Below are 16,973 nucleotides of genomic sequence, written 5' to 3'. Positions count from 1 at the left end.
ACACTTAGAAAACCTGTCTGGCTAATGAAGTCATCTGTATCATCAGTGAAAAATCAATGGAGTAACTCACTTAAAAATACATTAAATCTTAAAGACACAGCAGAGTCACTACGCACATTTAATAATGTCAGGGCCATGAGTGTACTAATAGACTTGAATTGCTTTGACCAGCTTTTCCTGGTGCTTCCACCCACAGCTCTGCCCATGGGCCCATCTCAGCCCTGGGCCCTCAGCCGCTGCCTGAGCTATGCTGTGGGGGTGCTGGTCTCCAGCTCCATGTTCAGCTGTGGTACAGCCATGTCTATGCCTGGCCATGGACCTCTTTGATCTGAGCCCGACCTTCCTGGCTTGATCTCAGCCCTGCCTTGCCACCATGGACTTGCCTGGCAATCACCAAACTGCACTTCACTCTGTTTACTGCCACTGGACCTGACCCTGATCTGCAAATTGACTTCCTGGCATCACCTCAGACCTGCCTCCTCATTATGAGCTTGTCTGATGACCCGGACTCCTGGTTGACCCCAGCTGCCATCCCTGGGCTTGCCCTGCCTGGGTGCTGTGGGGCTGGGCCCTGCCACCTTGGTATCATGTTTGGTTCCTGGCTCCTTGCCCCCTGGGGAGCAGCCGGCCCTTACTGGTCCCTGCCAAATAATATATGCATTGCTGCATATATTCATGTATCTCTAAAAAGTATTTAGAGAGCGTATCGTAGTTTTCCAGACATATTTAAGGGTTTTATTCTCTTAAGAGAAATAGAAGAATGATTGATTGTCTGGCTGGACCCCTTAGCTAGCAAATGAAGTTCTTTTTGCCTGACTCTAAATGTGGATATCTGTGCAACAGTCATGAGCTAACTAATCATTCTTGTATTATTATATACATTAAATCAGTAATTATTTGAAATCTCATCAGCTAATTATACTAAATCAAAATGAACTAAGCATCTGGAATCAGTCAGTATGATTGCTTCTCTTCAACCAGAATAATTTTACCCTAGAAAACTGTATGTAGCTAATTTAGAATAGACATACTCTCAAAAAAAAGGATATATGAGCCTATGAAATAATTCAGCCATGAAGCTTGACTATAAATATGAATATTTTATAAAAGAAGCAGACAGATCTTTCCTCTTATCTATTGCATCATTCAGGGGATCATGTCTTCTATATTTCAAAAGTCTCTTAAGATCACCACTGAAGCTTCCTGAACTGCCATTTATATGAACAAATATTAACCAGAGTCAGTCTTTCCTTTCTCAGTACACCAACTGATTTCACTGGGTGTTTTATCCAGCCTCTTTTGAAAACAGTTGACCATGACTTTTTTAAACAAATAAATATATAGAGCTGACTAAAGACTCACTTTGTTTCTTTCAGCAACAGATGATTCTCTTTTTGCAGAAGTAATCTTGATGGACGTTGCTGACCCACTGGGCTTAAACCAGGTAAAATACGCTTCTCTTATGCGACACTGTAATACAGAATGTCACCAGGAATCTATTGATCTTAGAGGGATAATGTCACTTGCCAATCTTTAAAAACAAATACTTTCCCCCTTTGTTATTCTTATGCCATTGGAATTAAATTTACTGCAGAGGCTAGGGCAAAGCATTCAGGGGCAGCGCTGTGCAAAGATGGGTGTGTATTCCTGCTCTGCTATGGCCTCCTGTCAGGGGAAATGAATGGTTGGGGATGGGGGAAGGAATGGGCGACAGCTACCGCTTGTTCTGAAACTACTGCTAACAAGTTGTTTTCAACTAAACCATACTCCAAAAGCAGTTTCTCTTTTGAATACTTACAATCCATAGCGATTGTTTTAGGTCTCCTTGGTTTTGAAAAATCCCACACACAAAATGAAGTAAGATTTACTTTAACAATAAAAATATGTGGCTGAGAAGCAATGACAATTGCCCAGCAACTGAAACAGTTTTCTACCCACATGTCCAACCACTCAGAGGAAAACAATGCAAGAACATTGGTTGCAAAATTTGATTTGTTGTTTTATTTGGTCTTAAAATTATTTGGCTCTTCATCCAACACTTCTAAGAACTGTCTGCATTAGGAAAGATATATTGCTGAAACAATAGATTACCTTCAACTATTACTGTACTTGAGCTCCTTTGAACACTGTTATTCATAAATTGTTCTTGAGGCTTGGAATTTTTGGGGCAGAGCTAACACAACAGATAAGTCTGGAACTGACATAAAATTGTCTTCTCCTTGCATATAAGAAATTTAAAGACTTTGTACTTCTACCTTGTTTTCTGTCTACTTTGTTTTCTATAGGAACTACTAACTGAGCCAGGAACAGATGTCATGCCTCTCACTTTTGTTCTTTAACTGCAAGACTATGCTTTGCCTAAATATCAAAGAGAAACCTGCAAAACAAGAATTGCAAGCTTTATTAAGATATAACAAGCCAAATTAATTCTTGAGGTAAGTACACAAACCAAACGCTGTTAGAAGACTCTCTTATCTGCTGGGGGAAAATTTCATCCATTATAATGAAACATAGCTAAAAATATCCTGTATTATAAGAACACTGAACTGTATTTGAGGCAGTACACTTAGAGAGGATGATTAATTGATTTGTCACCAGCAGAAACACTTCTTGAGGAATGCCTTTTCACTCACAGTTGCACTCTATTTCCATTTCAACTAAGGGAGAGTCCAGGATATTATTTGAAGTTCCTTCAAATAAAGTAAAGAGTTTTCATTTGTTCAGGGGAATTTACTGGCTGTATCAGTTACAAAAACTTTCTATGACAGTAAGTCTACAGATTGCCACCAAGATTAAGCTTGGAGTTTCCTAGCCTCATGGACAGTACCAGAAGTACAACCAAGCAAAACACAAGAAAAAGTTAGAAAAGTTGTATTAGGATTGTTTTGTCAGTCTGAAATTCCTGAGTGCTGTTACAGAGACTCATACAGAAGCCAGGTTCTAGTATTTAAAAAAAAAAGTAAAGATTTGATGAAAAATTTGAGGATATATGATTTTCTCCCTGCATTCTTTCTTAGTGACATGGATCTGTTGTTTGTTTGGTTTTTTTAATGCAGTGTAGGCACACTCGTGATTTAGAAGCTCTGAGTACTTCCTTAGCAACACACATTATTTTTCTTCCCTTTATCACCTGAAAACAGTAGTAATTAAAACTAAATGTACAACTATTTGTGAACAGGATTGTAATGTATCCAAGGAAACCAAAGGCCATGAAAATTATGCTGAACTATGACAGTAGAGATGAAAAAAATAATTAATGGGAAGAAATGTTATTATAAGTTCAAAGCTTGTTGGCAATGTTGATGTTTTTACATTGCTGTAAAACAAATACCAGAATGAGAGCTGGCAAAAGTTTTAGTAAGGCACTATAGCATAACATGCAGAGATAGGCCTGAAAGGCTCATCCCCTTTTCGAACCTCGATGCTGATGCAATCCAGCCTGGTTTAGTTCTGTAGAAAATACAGCATATTATAAAACACACAACACAGACATGCAAATACAGCACACAAAATACAAATAAAACCAAGTAAAGTCCATCTTAAATGAACTGCACTTAACAGGGAGGAAAAGACATACGTTATTACTCATATTCTAATAAAAGAAACCTAACTATAGTGCTATAATACTGGATTTACAGCTTGAGGAAAGGTCAATCCAAAGTGTCTCCACGATCAGCCTCGCACCGACATTTTACACCCGAGTCCCAGGGCCCGGTGGGGCTTTCTTGCCCTTGTAACCAACGGACAGGAAGGAAAAGGCATTTCAACATAGAGTTGAAATGGTGGAATTTTAAACAAAACGATGGTGACCAAATGAACGGAGTAATTGTGGATATTGCCGGTGTATTGTACTTCCTAGGACATTCACATAGAAGTCATTTTGGTGCAATACTTAGTCGCTAATTCATTTACAAAGTTCCTAGGCAAAAGGGAGAGAGTTTATGTAAAAATCCTCATAGCTGAGTACTAAACTAAGTAGTAATATTATTTATGAGATTTGTGTAAAACACAGATTCTGAGAGTAAATTTTGTTCAGTAATTCCAGAAACATTTTCCTTCTTGTGTCTTTTGGCTGCAATGTGAAGGTATCAGAAGCCTTGTTAACTGGTGTCCCCAGCAGCACTAATGAAGTTATAGGAGTCTGGTAAAAATTGATGGCGAGTTCGTGACAGCCACCACCAAACGCCAGCTCGACCCATCCCCGTGTCCACCATTTCCTAGTGCTACCGGCAGGAGGGGAGCCCAGCCCTCCTGTCAAGATGGCTGCCGCTTCTCCGGCCCATTGGCGTACGGAGGCGAGGCCGCCGCCGCGGGCGGGGCGCAGCCCGGCGCGCGCCCAGGTGCTTCCCGCCGTGCCCCCTGCCCTTTTCTCCTCAGCGCCTCAGGGCTGTCCCGGCAGCCGGCGCGGCACCGCCGAGTTGTGCCGAGAGCCTTAGCGCGGTACCGGCGGCACAGGTGCCTTAGACGGTGTCCACGGCAGGGCAGCGCGGGGAGCGGGAAGGAGGCTGGGAAAGCCCCGGCGTCGGTGGGTGAAGAAGGCCGCTCGGGGACGGGGGGTGGCGGCGAGTCCGGTGCAAGTGTCGGGCGTGCGGAGACACGCGGGTTACCGAGAGGCAAACCCGAGGCCAGGGCCACGCGGCGTGTCCGCCAAGCAGCCTGCGGGTTGCCCGGTTCGGCGTGGGGAGCAAAGGCGGGACAGAGGAGCGGGGGACGAGCTCATCTCGGACTAACATGGAGGAGGCTGAGCGGGAGCAGGCAGGGTAACGAAAGACGGGGAGGAGAGGCGGGCAGGCAACTCCCCGCGCCGCTCCCGCCGATCAGCCAGTAGGGGGGCACGCCGTTCCGTTTGATTTTGCGTGGGGCTGAGCTGCTTTTCCCAAGGCGGCAAACCCGCAGTACAACCGTTCCGCGCGTCTTATCCACCGCGGGACTTCAGCCCGGATTGGGGGGCGGGGGGGAAAGGGGGGCAGAGAGAGGGCGGCTCTGACGCGCCGTTTCGCGGCGCCGTCCTCCCCTGCAGCCGCTTTCTGCCGCATCACCGGGCAGGCTGGCAGCCCCTCTCCCGTGAGGCGCCAGGCGGGCGGCGGAGCTCTCCGCCCTGCGCCTTTCGCCGGAGCGCCCGGCGCGGGGGAGGGGCAGGCGCGGGGAGGAAGCCGGAGCCGCTTGGGTGGCGAGTCACGGTGCGAAGAGCAGGGAGGTGCCGCAGAGCCCGACAGGAACCGCTCCGTCCTGCGGCGCCCTGGGAGCAGCCAGCAGCCAGCCCCCGCACCCCACCGGAGCGCGCCTCTGCCACTCTCGCCCCCTCGCACCGCCCACCCTGGGGCAGGCAGCCGGGCCAGCGGAGAGGCCCGGTAGGCCGGCCCCTCCCACCTTTCGACTGCGACGGTTGGGTGTCTCCGTCTGCAACTCCGATTGGCCACCCGGAAAAGCGGTTTGCGCCCATTGGCTGAGAGGCGGACTCCAGTGAGCCGTGCGCAGAGTAGTAGGGAGGGGCGGGGTGATTCGGGGGGGAGAGCGCGTGGAGCCGTGTGCAAACCGCGTGTGGCGCAGCCAGAAGGGACCCGGGAGCAGGCGGGTAGAGCCGGAGCGAGCGGGGCCTACTGTCGTCCGGGCGGGCTGCTGCCGCGGCGGGGTCGAGAGTCCGCAGGTAACTGCCGGGTCGGCCTCGGCGGCGAGGGGAGCCCTTGGGGCCGAGGGTGGGGAGCGAAGGCAGAGGGCGGAGGGATGATGGCGCTGGCGCACTCCGGCCTAGCGCGCGGGAAAGTGGCGCCGACCGGCCCGCCCGGGTTCGGGCGCGATTCCTTGGCCCGGGTGTCGGGGGGAGGGCGTAGGGAGGTGGATGGGGAGCGTTGAGGGGAGAGTGGGGCGCCGCAGGCCCTGTGAGGGCGGGCGGTGGCGGCGGGTGAGTCAGGCTCTGGCGGGTTCCGGGAGGTGCTGAGGGAGCCTGCGCTGCTCTGGGGGAAGGGAGGCCGGGGCGGGGGTAGGTTGTCCCGGTTCGCTCGGCCAGGCCGGGCGCTACCCGGGAGCAGTCTCCTGCCGGGGCCGGGAGCCGGTGGCGGCGCTCGGCCTGTTGGCCGGGGTCCGGCGGCGGCTGCGACGACGTGTCCTGCTGGCTGGGCCTGCAGCGCGGGGGCGGAGGGCGGTGTGGTAGTCCGGGGTATGGCTTCGCGTGGCCGGCCCGGCGGTGTGGGGAGGGGGAGAGCGCCTGGTCCGGCCTTAATGCGCGGGTTGGGGTGTGTGACTAACTTCCCTGTGGGTGAGCGACTGCAGCAAGTTTGGGGAGGAGACGGTCTTGTGAGACCGGGGACTGGGTGGAAGGTGCCTGAAATAAAATTGTTCGTTCTTCTTTTTCTTTTTTTTTTTTTTTATCTTAAATCCCTGCTAAACTCCTCTTTGCTGTGACTGAGTGGGGAGGCTGGCGGAGCTGTGGCGGCGGGGCCTTGGCCTGGGCGCACCACGTGGCTGCCCCACGTGTGAGGCTCTGCCGGAGACAAGAGGGTCGAGGTGTTGCAACTATTTGTCTCCGACCACAGGCATGGATGGTGGCCTGCTCCAAATCCAAATGTGACCTATAAAAGGATAGGAAAAATAGCCTGTGACATCTACAGATCATGGACTAGTGGAGCAGCCTTTTATTTAAGTTCCTGTCAGACGTAGTTCTCAAGTAACTGCTGTTACTCATTTAGTGTCCAGAGTTGTCATAAGGAATTGTTAAACTTAATAGTAGGTTTTATTTTCATTTCAGCACTTACTAAGAGCCCGTTTCCACGCAGCGTTAGGGTTGCCTAGTCCATGTTTTCTTCCTCAGTGCAAACTTGCCTAGAGGAGCAATCCTGCATCTGTCTTCAAAGCGAAGAGGTTAAATGAGTTCACCGGGGCTGTGCAACAACCTTGCAAGTTACAGGCTTAACCTACCATTTTTTTTTTAAACTGACTTTGTTAATGTCTGGACTGCATTTTATGTTAAAAAGTTCGCGTGTTGCTGACACTGTTTACTTCTCTTCAAGTTTAAAACTTTGTACAGGTAGCAATAAAAAATAAAAGGGGAAGATGGTAGAATGTGCATATTTGGTAGATAATCTGTAGTTTCTCCCACTCTATATTAATTAGTATGGATAGGCAGAAAGTGCTACAGAGTCACTTTTTTGATGAACTTCTGCTCTCTTGATTTGTGTCAATAAAGTTATCCAAGAATTACTAGTCTAATTGAAGTCATGATGTCTTTTTGACCTGGCTTCTGGCCCCTAGTAGGGATCCAAGTTCTTGAGTTTTAGTTAATCTTCAGCATTCTTGGATCAGCTTGGCTGTGGAGTGTATTGAGGGGACCCAAATGGAGCGTAGGGCTTGGCTTTCCACTTCTGCAGGTTTTCTTGAAGCTTCAAACTACTTTCTTTCAGAATAAGGGTATTGTTACGTGGTGGTTAGAGTACTTAATTTTGTATCTTTTCTAGCAAGGACAAAAGCCGGAGAGCATCACTAACTCTCTCTCTCTAGCATATTTTCAGGTTACAGATCTGGAAGTTCAACCAGCTGAATCCTAGGTAGCTTTGGTGACAGTCATGTGTCCTGTGTTCAAGAATTCTCAAAACATGCTTCTTGGGAAATAAACTCTTCATGGGTAGCATTTCTCTTTAAATGAGTAATATTTTGACTTCTCTTTTGAAACTAAACGCTAGCACTTCTGTTAGCAGTCCTTATCTTACAGGAAAGCAAAGCTATGCTTCCTATTACATAGGGATTTTGCCATGTTCAGGCTGGTTCTGGCCTGGCTTGTCAAATTTGGGTGTGGTACTGTAGGTTGGTCACCAACAGCCTGGCAAGAAACTGCTGATTTCTCAATGTTTGCCTCTTTGAGATAGCTGACTTGCCAAAGAGCTCTTAAGTATACTGGCTTTAGCAGTGGTTTTTATCTAGTCTGTCCTTTGATTGAAGGAGTGAAGTTCTGTTAATATCAAATGGAAGTGACACTTGTAGATCAAAAGAAGCACCTGGTAAGTATAATGAAGATAATTGCCCCTCTTATAGGGCTGTTGAATTCTAAGGAACTGCTAGTATCCAGAAGAATTGTGAGTAATCTTAGAGGTGCAGTTCAGCTTCCTTTCTGCTATGAGGAGCCCAAGTTTTACTTTTTTGTCTGTTAAACCAAACTTCTTCCTCAGAGGGCATCTAGGCTAAGAGCCATAAAATAAGGAGCATTACAATGAAGCTTAGTGGTCATTCTTTCCATCATCAGGTCTAGATGGGCTACTGAAAGAGACTTGGATATTGTTGAATATTGTGCGTGAGGACTGGAGATGAGTAGCACCTCTCCCATCTTAAAAGTTTTGAATGTGTATTAACTCTAAAGCCACAGAAAGACGTGATCTTCCACTTTGAAGTTTGATACAAGAAACTTCAAAGTTTATCCTATCACTAGAAGAATCACAAAGAAACTTTGTCACTTTGAAGTTTGGTGTTAAAGTTGCACTCAAAAGCTTCAAATCTGACCTAGGAAACCACTGTGGTGGCACCTCTCACTTGGATCTTAGAGCTGTTATCAGCCCGTGATCTTTAGCAGTAGGGCACTCATACAGAACAAAGTCTCACATTCATTCTTAATAATGTTTCGCTGAATAGCTGCACAGTGATTTATTTCAGCTTCAAACTACAGTTACAGAGCTCTGTAGAAGGAGTTCAGGTAAATGAACTGGGTGGTTTTTACCTTTAATAGAAAGGTAAAGTTTGAGGCAGCTGGACTTGTGTTTCTTCACAAGTTTTGGAATCTAGTCTGTGAGGCAGTGGCTTAGTATATCTTGCAGAATTTGACCTGGCTCAGAAATGCTAGATGAGGCCATAGTTCTAATTTGTTTTCCATTATTACTTTTCCTGTCCTGGTGAGGTAGAAATCTAGTTCTGGGATGTAAAGGGGAGATGGGGCAAGCTGCTGTATAACACATTTGAGCTGTGGAAAACACTGATAGATGTGACAGTGAAAACTTTCCAAGAAGACTTAAACAAGTAGCCTTCTTGCAGAAGGCTTACTTAAGGTGGCCTTGATAGATAAAAGGAGCTGCTGGAAACTTGCCTGTGATGACAAAATGGAGGAGTATTGACTAGTAGAGGAGAATTTGAACTTGGGTGGTTTTTAATGTACTCCCTTTTTTTCTCTTGGAAGTAACTGAAAAATGTAATGGTGTCCAAACTGCTTGGAGCCTGTCCATTTAAGGACTTGTCTTCTGAACCAGCCTTTTCTGGATATTGCTCTTCAGAGGTAGCTGTTGGCTTTATCTGAAAACTAAATCCTTATATTGGTTTTCAAAACAGTTTACACCGGTGGGGATTTTTGTCCTCTGTAAGGCTTCTTAAAATGTGGGGCAAGTAAAACTAGTGTCAGATGCATCCACCTCTAGCTGGTGAACTTGTATTCAGTTTCAGATCCTTTACAGGAAGAATGCGGAAGTTAAACATTAAAATACTGGTGAAGAGAAATTCCAGGCAAACTGTTTGGTACTTTGATATACTTAAGGTATCTGAAGATGGAGCAGCATGCTTTGTAATCATACTTCTATGGCAGCTGTAACCTTGAAATACCTCCGAGTTCAGGGGAAAAAGGGGCCTCTGAAGATAAAGGGTTTTAAATTAATTTCTCAAATAGTCTTGAAGGATAGTTGTGCAGAGACCATTGTTTGACTTTAGATTTCTTACTCAGTTTGCATAATCTTACTTTGTCACTTTGCTATATACCAGAAGAAAAGAAACTTCAAGTTTTCCTCTTGAAGGAGCAGTTAAAAAGGAAGCAACTTGAAATCAGATGTAAAACTTCTCTTTTCAGATTCCTTTGGGGCAGTGAGTAGTGAACTTTTGTCCATCGTGCAGATACTGACCCTGACTGGCAGGTTGACTGGCTAGATACAGGCTGACAGATTAATCTGAGTATCAAAACTTTTCCACTGTGTATCTGAAGCAGGTCTAGCTCACCTATTAAACATTTGTCTTTTACCATATGTTAACCTAACTGGTTATGTTTAGGTTCTTCATGTGGGTAACTGCCAGCAATGCTCAATCCTGTCACTTCATGCTGTAGTCTCAAGTTCATGGTTTGGAATGAAAGTCTGGTAGTTGTTAGTATCTGTAAAGATGTATTGCAATTCTGTTACAGCTGTTGGCATACTATTTTGCTCTTTTTAACAGGTCTTCTGTTGCTGTTCTTTGTGAAGACTTTTTTTTAAGAGAGTTGCAAGTTGAGTGAAGAATGTCTTGGTATATAATTCAAAGACTCCATCTTGGCCCTCTTGAAATTAAAAGCAGCATCAACTATTGTGTCTGAGCCCAGCTCCTGCTGTTGGCTTTGCTTGTGTTTTTCCTGTTCTGCAGTGTCAACATGGTTGCTATGAAAACAGGCATAAACAATAGCGCACTGAGTGCCAGCTGCTGCCACCATAGTAGACAGCTTTTCACCCTGGGGTGTCCTGATAAGATAGTTTGAAATTTTGAACACTGAGATGAAGCAGAGAAGACTGGGTTATGTGTAAATCCAAGTATATCTCTTAAGTGCTCAGACAACTGGTTGTTTTATTCTTATTAACATCTGTTTAAGATAGTCTTGCATCCTTTCATTGCAGAACTTCATTTTAAGAGCAAATACCATCATCTAGTCCAGCTGGAAGGTAGATGTGGGATTACAGAAGTAGCATACTAAAGTTTGTCTCTTGTACTTTGAATTCTCAGGCTTCTACTGTGGTTGGAAGGATGGATGGTCACTTTTATTCTGAAGATGATTGGAGAGAGAGGACCTGTTTTGTGAGGGAGGAGTGGCTAAAAAGCTGCAGTAAATCTGTTCAACATTGGAGTACTTTAAAAATAACTCTAAAAAATTCACGTTTAGATATACGCTCTCCATTTAAGAGCTAAATGTCAGGATGCTAATTCTGGTCCCTTCTTGAGATCATGTAGTGGTCTTATTGCTTCTGTAGCGGCCTTCTTCAAGACGCAACTCATGAACGTTCCTGGTAACCTGGAATGCTGGATGGTTTGGAGGGGAGGGAAGTATTCTCTAACATACATAAGTTGTAGGTTTACAGGAGGATTATCTTGATGGGAGATCAGGTAAACTGACCGAATATACCAGGTAATGATTCTACTTATGTTGGGTTAGGAGTAATGAATTGGGAGAGAGCATGTGAAGTATTTAAACTTAAGGAGGCTTCATCAAAACAAAGCTTGACATGCGTATTTTTAAACTAGTGTACTTTAAACTCTTCTTCAAGCACACTTTAAAAAAGACTCCAATTTAAATGTTTAACTTCCTTGTTCTTTTATTTCTAGTTCTAGAAGTCTTGTGTAACTGTTCTGTAGCTTAGGGGAGTTATGGTACTGTGACCGCAGTCTGTTTAACCTACCCTGTCCTAACCACTGCTTCAGTGGCCTGTGGCAGACTGACTTTCCTGCTCCATGAAACGCATACCTCTATTCCCCAATATGGGCAAAAGAAGTGGTTTATATTGTCTCTGACAGGCATTCCTATCTGATGTTTCCTTAGCATTCTAGGGATGTTTTCCAAGTTAGCCTTCCAGATATCTGGCAAGTGTCTGGTGTGTCTTTTAGGGAAGCCAAATGTCTTAAACTTTTTCTTTCATGTAAACCTGGGAGTGAAGTATGCATCCTGAGCTATAGGTTAGTATATTGAAGTTGTAATTCTTGTTTCTCAGAGTTTAACTGCTGTTTAGGTCATAAAAGAACTTAAGACTTCAAATGTTAAGCTAATATGGTCTTTAAGGCTTTAGGTTTAATACTGCCTGTTCTTACAATTAGCTTCCAGAATGAAGCTTGATTAGTCATGAAAGGTAGTAGCTGCCAGCCAGACACTTCAAGAGAAAGTGTAACAACTACCAGGAAGAAATAATTTGTAGATTTAAGTAGCTGGCTTTTGAGTTTAACTCTGATGAATAAGGAAGAAGGTGCGTTACTGAAACAGAGAACAAAAGTAAGGCTAGTAAGACAATAATTAAAGGGGTCTACTTCTTTTTTCCCCACTCCTAAGCATTTTGTAAGTTTTTGAAGCAAAGACTGGCTACAAAAACTAATTGGAGGAAAAGTTACATAGTACGCTGTTTCTTTGGCTGTTCAAAGCTGCCTTAACTCCAAGCAAAGCAGAGACAAACTTTTATCTCCTACAGTGGTTTTAATAGTCATGATCAGATACTGTACAAGAAAGTATTGAGTTAGCCAGAAGTCCTGCTTGGTTTCCATTGCCTTTGCCAGGAGGATGGGAAACCTCTAAATCTCTTATTTTAATGTAGCCTTTGGTTGGGGGAGGGGAAGGTGTTCTAAAAATCTCTGTCTTCCTCAGGCAGGTAATCTGCAGCCATGAGCAGCAACGAATGCTTCAAGTGTGGACGCACTGGCCACTGGGCTCGGGAGTGCCCTACTGGAATTGGCCGTGGTCGTGGGATGAGAAGCCGTGGCAGAGGTGATTGATTGCTGTGGTTTTCAGTATTTGTACAGTAAGACCTTTAGCTGACTGTTCTGAATAGTGTGTAAAACTGGCTTTGATAGTCTGAAGAAGTTAGGACACAAATTGGTAATAAATTTCACTGGTTCTTGCCTCTGCGTAAGAATTTTGCCAGGGGCCTCTGAGAGTGAAGTTAACTTGTCAGTTCAGCTGGCAGTGTCCTTGATGAACTCTTAAGAATATTCTTAACTTAAGCCTTTTTTCTCCTGTTACTCATTTCAAGCAGGCTTCCAGTTCATGTCTTCATCTCTCCCGGACATCTGTTACCGCTGTGGTGAGTCTGGCCATCTTGCCAAGGACTGTGATCTTCAGGAGGATGGTAAGTATCACTAAATATTCTACCTCTTCAATCACATGGACAGAGATCTGTGGTTGAAGAGAAGGATACCATATACTGATCATAATTCACTGGAAACAAGCTGTGCATGTCCTTCATTAGAAGCATGCTACACCTCACTCTACCAAGGTTTTATAGTCTTGTTTGGTATGTTTTTCTTATTGTGGAAGCCTGCTATAACTGCGGTAGAGGTGGCCATATTGCGAAGGACTGCAAGGAGCCGAAGAGGGAGAGAGAGCAGTGCTGCTACAACTGTGGCAAACCTGGCCATCTGGCTCGTGACTGTGACCATGCAGATGAGCAGAAGTGCTATTCTTGTGGAGAGTTTGGACACATTCAAAAAGACTGCACCAAAGTGAAATGCTATAGGTAAGAACTGACGAGACAACTGCAAAATGTACCTTAAGTGATAGATGCACTCTGTATCTAATTTTGGTTAAGAAGTGAAGCTTAAACTTTGACCAGGTAGCTTGTTTCCTTAAATGATTATCTACTATTGTTCAGAACTGACTTAAACACCTGTTAGCAAAGTCAAGTAATAGCTTCAATGATGCTCATCTGTAGATGGGCAGAACGGTGCAGATGTTGAATCACGTAAGCTGTACAGGAGAAAGAGCCGTGTCTTTTTGCAGAAGGTAACAGGAAGTACTTGCCTATAGCACAAACTTAAACCAGAGTTGGGTACCCTGTATCTTAAGCTGGAACTAACAAACTCCAGCTGTACAAATCAGCTGACTGGCAGAGCCAGCCCCAGCAGGAATATACTTGAGATGCCTTGGTTACAGGAACCGCACATAGAAGCAGTTCTTAAATCAGTTTGAAGTGCTAGCTTCAGAATGCTGTCTGGTTTTCGAATGCAGGCCTATACCAGAAACAGTGCGTTCCTGAGTGCAGTATTCTTCACCCCCACCAAGGTTCCCTCCTGTGGAGGAAGGAGAGAGAACATGGTACATTTGAGTTAAAAGTAAATACTCTCAAAACAAGGTTAAACTGCAGACAGAAGCATTGGAGCAGGCAAAACCTGACAAACCGGCTTTGTATTTGGTGTACGGTGGTTTTGGCATATACGGCGATTGATGTGAGTTGATCAGTTGGGGAATAGTTCCTGGCTCTGGTGAAGACAGAAACTTGCCTCGTGTCAATTCTGGAACACTGAAGCAGAAGTCTTGAATGCAAAACTAGTGTTGCATGAAATTTAAGTAGATAACGTACTTGACAGAATAGGATTGCTTTTCTGAGTAACTGTTCTGGATGGTTTTGATAAAATCATTTGCTTTTTTCCAGGTGTGGTGAAACTGGCCATGTAGCCATCAACTGCAGCAAGACCAGTGAAGTCAACTGCTATCGCTGCGGCGAGTCAGGGCACCTTGCACGGGAATGCACAATTGAAGCTACAGCCTAATTATTTTCCTTTGTCGCCCCTCCTTTTTCTGATTGATGGTTGTATTATTTTTCTCTGAATCCTCTTCACTGGCCAAAGGTTGGCAGATAGAGGCTACTCCCAGGCCAGTGAGCTTTACTTGCCGTGTAAAAGGAGGAAAGGGGTGGAAAAATCAACTTTCTGCATTTAACTACAAAAATGTTTATGTTTAGTTTGGTAGAGGTGTTATGTATAATGCTTTGTTAAAGAACCCCCTTTCCGTGCCACTGGTGAATAGGGATTGATGAGTGGGAAGAGTTGAGTCAGACCAGCAAACCCTCTCTGGGTTACATGGAAGTGATCCTATGCAGGAGGAAAGAAATTCTGGAAGTGTCTAAACTTCCTCATAACTTTAATTTTATTACAATGGCCTTGGATTGTCTGACCTCAGTAGCTGTTAACACCAAGTAATATCTGTATCGGGCCCTACCTAGAGCATATAGCTGAGTGGGAGTAAACAAACAAGATGCACATGCCTGTTAATGGCCATGAGAGAGAGAGAGAGAGAAATCAGGAATAAACTTAAAAGTAACAGTAATTCAGTCAATGAATGTTCATGTTGGAGATACAGAACGTAATGGGAAGCTTTTGAATAAATATTTCAAGGTAAATCTGAAACCCAGACATCAGTGCTCATAGCATATACAATTTGGAGCTATTCAGGAGTTGCAAATAAATGCATTTTCACAGAAATCAAGATGTTATTTTTGTATACTATATCACTTAGACAACTGAGTTTCATTTGCTTGTAATCAGTTTTTAAAGTAAGATGGTAAAAGCAATTGAAGTCCTAGAACATAGAAAATGTAATTTTAAACTATCAATAAAGCTGGAGGAGGAAGGGGAGTTTGGCTAAAGTTCCTTTTGTTTATTTTTGGTTTTCATGTACACAGTGCAAAATAACATATTAAAAAGGGGTATGTGGAGGTGTAAAAAGTTTAGTTTGGACTTTTCTTTTGTACTGTCTTCTGTTAAGTTTCCACCCGGTAGCATCAAACTGTAAACACATGAAGTATGCAGTCCTTCTTCCAGACTATAGAGTATCTGCATATGTTCATCTCAATGGATCGCGTGGTCTCTGAGTGGGCTTGTTTCATCTGTGCTGATGCAGTTAAAGCATTTCTTTAAAAATGGTTGAAGAAGGCACAAAAGTTGTTGAAGGTACAGTGAGTTCCAAATCTGGAGTAGTTTAATGGTCTGTTAGCAGTACTTCAGCCTTCACAGATGTCATTACACTAAGAACTATCATTTAAAACATCTAGTATTACAGGCACTTCCCGTTAACCATACTTTATTCTACTGTGTTGATTGACTAAGGGTTAGTAAACAGCTACGAAGTTACACTCTGCGTCAGCTCCCTTTTCATCTTGTGTATAGAGCACATCCACTCAAGAAGTGAATAAAGTTGTCTTGACGTGCAAGAAAAGCAAGGGCAGGAGCTCTTGACTGATGAGTGCTTCACCATAAGGCACAATTGTAGAGGGCATGTCTTTAGCATCTGGTGTTAAAGGCAACTACGAGCAGCTTCAGCTGGAGTGCCTCCTGAGCTTTCAGCTGTCCTCAGGAGCTCTAGCAGATGACGTGGGATCTCTGTCTAGTTACCATCAGGGATAGTGTACCGTAGTCAGTTTGTGTTTGCATCTTCACACACAACTTAAAGGCTTTCCTTACTTTCAAGTCCCAAAGTGTTTCTCGTGGGCTGTGCATGCTACAGTGGTGAAAAAATTGCCTGTGGCGTTGGAATGACTGTGGATCTCTCTTTAGAGAGAGGAGAAGTACCAGACTGATAATCTACAGCTATGCTACAGTAAAACTAAATTGGCGCTATTACCTGTCTTCTGGATCTGTGTTACAACTAACCAGTTAACTGAAAATGTTAATGTGATACTCATTTTGGAAGCAAGGCTGTTAGACGTGACGCAGTAGTGCAATAATGCCCCTGAAGGTTGTGGTCTTGCAGGAACAATTTAAGCCTGTGGCTTTCAGCAGGCTGTAGCACATAGGTGAGACTTGCAGAAGAGCAGTAAGAACTCCTCAGTTGAGGAACCGGAAGATCCCAATGAGGGGTCTTACCTGGGAGCGTTGGGAACTGTAAAAGCAGGCGTATTACCTGATAACCTTTGGGTTGTTTCAGGGAATCTGATACCTAAAATGTGCGTGTCCAAGAAAATGGTGACAGTCATAGCTGCTGTGTCGCATCAGGTGGGCTCTGATCAGATTGTTGCTGTTTTGCAGTGGGCTGCCATAGCAATCTAGAGTTCCTTAACATTTAACGAAGTACAGGTTTATGAAGAATGAAAGTTGTCAGCCTGGGTTTGATGTTCAAAGCCTGTGGAAAATGTTGAGCCATAGTTCGGGGAGAAAAAGAAGGTTCTCGGTGAGCGTACTAAGTACAAGGTGGCTAGAGCCCAGGTCCCTCGGCTGGCAGCAGCCCACCTGAGCAGGTTTTGGAAAGGCTGAGTTGGTACTGCTGCAGAGGTGGAAGGAAAGAGACTGTTGGAAGAAGTCTCTTTGTTTGAAGCACTGAAAGAGGGAATGTTCTTGTACTGCTTTGCCCAAGTAGAAAAAAATCCCAAGTATTTGCTTCTGCCCGGTCAGTGTGACATAAAGATGTGTAAGGCAGGTTCTACAGAGTGTAAAACCAAAATGAGATGGTGACTGCTATTACAGTTGGTCGTGATTCTTTGGCAGGATGCCTTGTGTCCAGCCTATTTGCTGAATAAAGC

The 16,973-nt window shown here is 44.5% G+C and overlaps 1 protein-coding gene and 1 long non-coding RNA gene across 9 annotated transcripts in view; both read left to right on the top strand.

Annotated features, from left to right (window-relative positions):
• Positions 1-3,258, top strand: part of LOC143163987 (uncharacterized) — a 69,248-nt gene extending 65,990 nt beyond the window's left edge. For all 3 annotated transcript variants that reach the window (XR_012996006.1, XR_012996005.1, XR_012996007.1), the window contains 2 exons: positions 1,377-1,444; positions 2,286-3,258. This is a non-coding gene — a long non-coding RNA (uncharacterized LOC143163987). The remainder of the gene's footprint in view (positions 1-1,376; positions 1,445-2,285) is intronic.
• A 1,150-nt stretch (positions 3,259-4,408) lies between these two features.
• Positions 4,409-15,183, top strand: CNBP (CCHC-type zinc finger nucleic acid binding protein). 6 transcript variants are annotated; one of them, XM_076345955.1, is made up of 5 exons: positions 4,409-4,455; positions 12,329-12,448; positions 12,714-12,809; positions 12,995-13,196; positions 14,112-15,183. In XM_076345955.1, the coding sequence occupies exons 2-5, from the start codon at positions 12,346-12,348 to the stop codon at positions 14,227-14,229; spliced, it is 519 nt and encodes a 172-aa protein (XP_076202070.1). In that variant the 5' UTR covers positions 4,409-4,455; positions 12,329-12,345; the 3' UTR covers positions 14,230-15,183. The 6 variants fall into 6 exon arrangements, with proteins under 6 accessions (XP_076202070.1, XP_076202068.1, XP_076202067.1 ...); XM_076345953.1 differs by having other exon boundaries at positions 4,440-4,525; XM_076345952.1 differs by lacking the exon at positions 4,409-4,455 and adding an exon at positions 5,514-5,647.
• Positions 15,184-16,973: the final 1,790 nt, after the last annotated feature.

The sequence above is a fragment of the Aptenodytes patagonicus genome, chromosome 8 (assembly GCF_965638725.1).
Source record: "Aptenodytes patagonicus chromosome 8, bAptPat1.pri.cur, whole genome shotgun sequence".
In the NCBI taxonomy this organism is placed as follows: Eukaryota; Metazoa; Chordata; class Aves; order Sphenisciformes; family Spheniscidae; genus Aptenodytes; species Aptenodytes patagonicus.
Note: the sequence above shows the minus strand (reverse complement) of the source record. Positions and strands in the feature narration are given on the sequence as shown.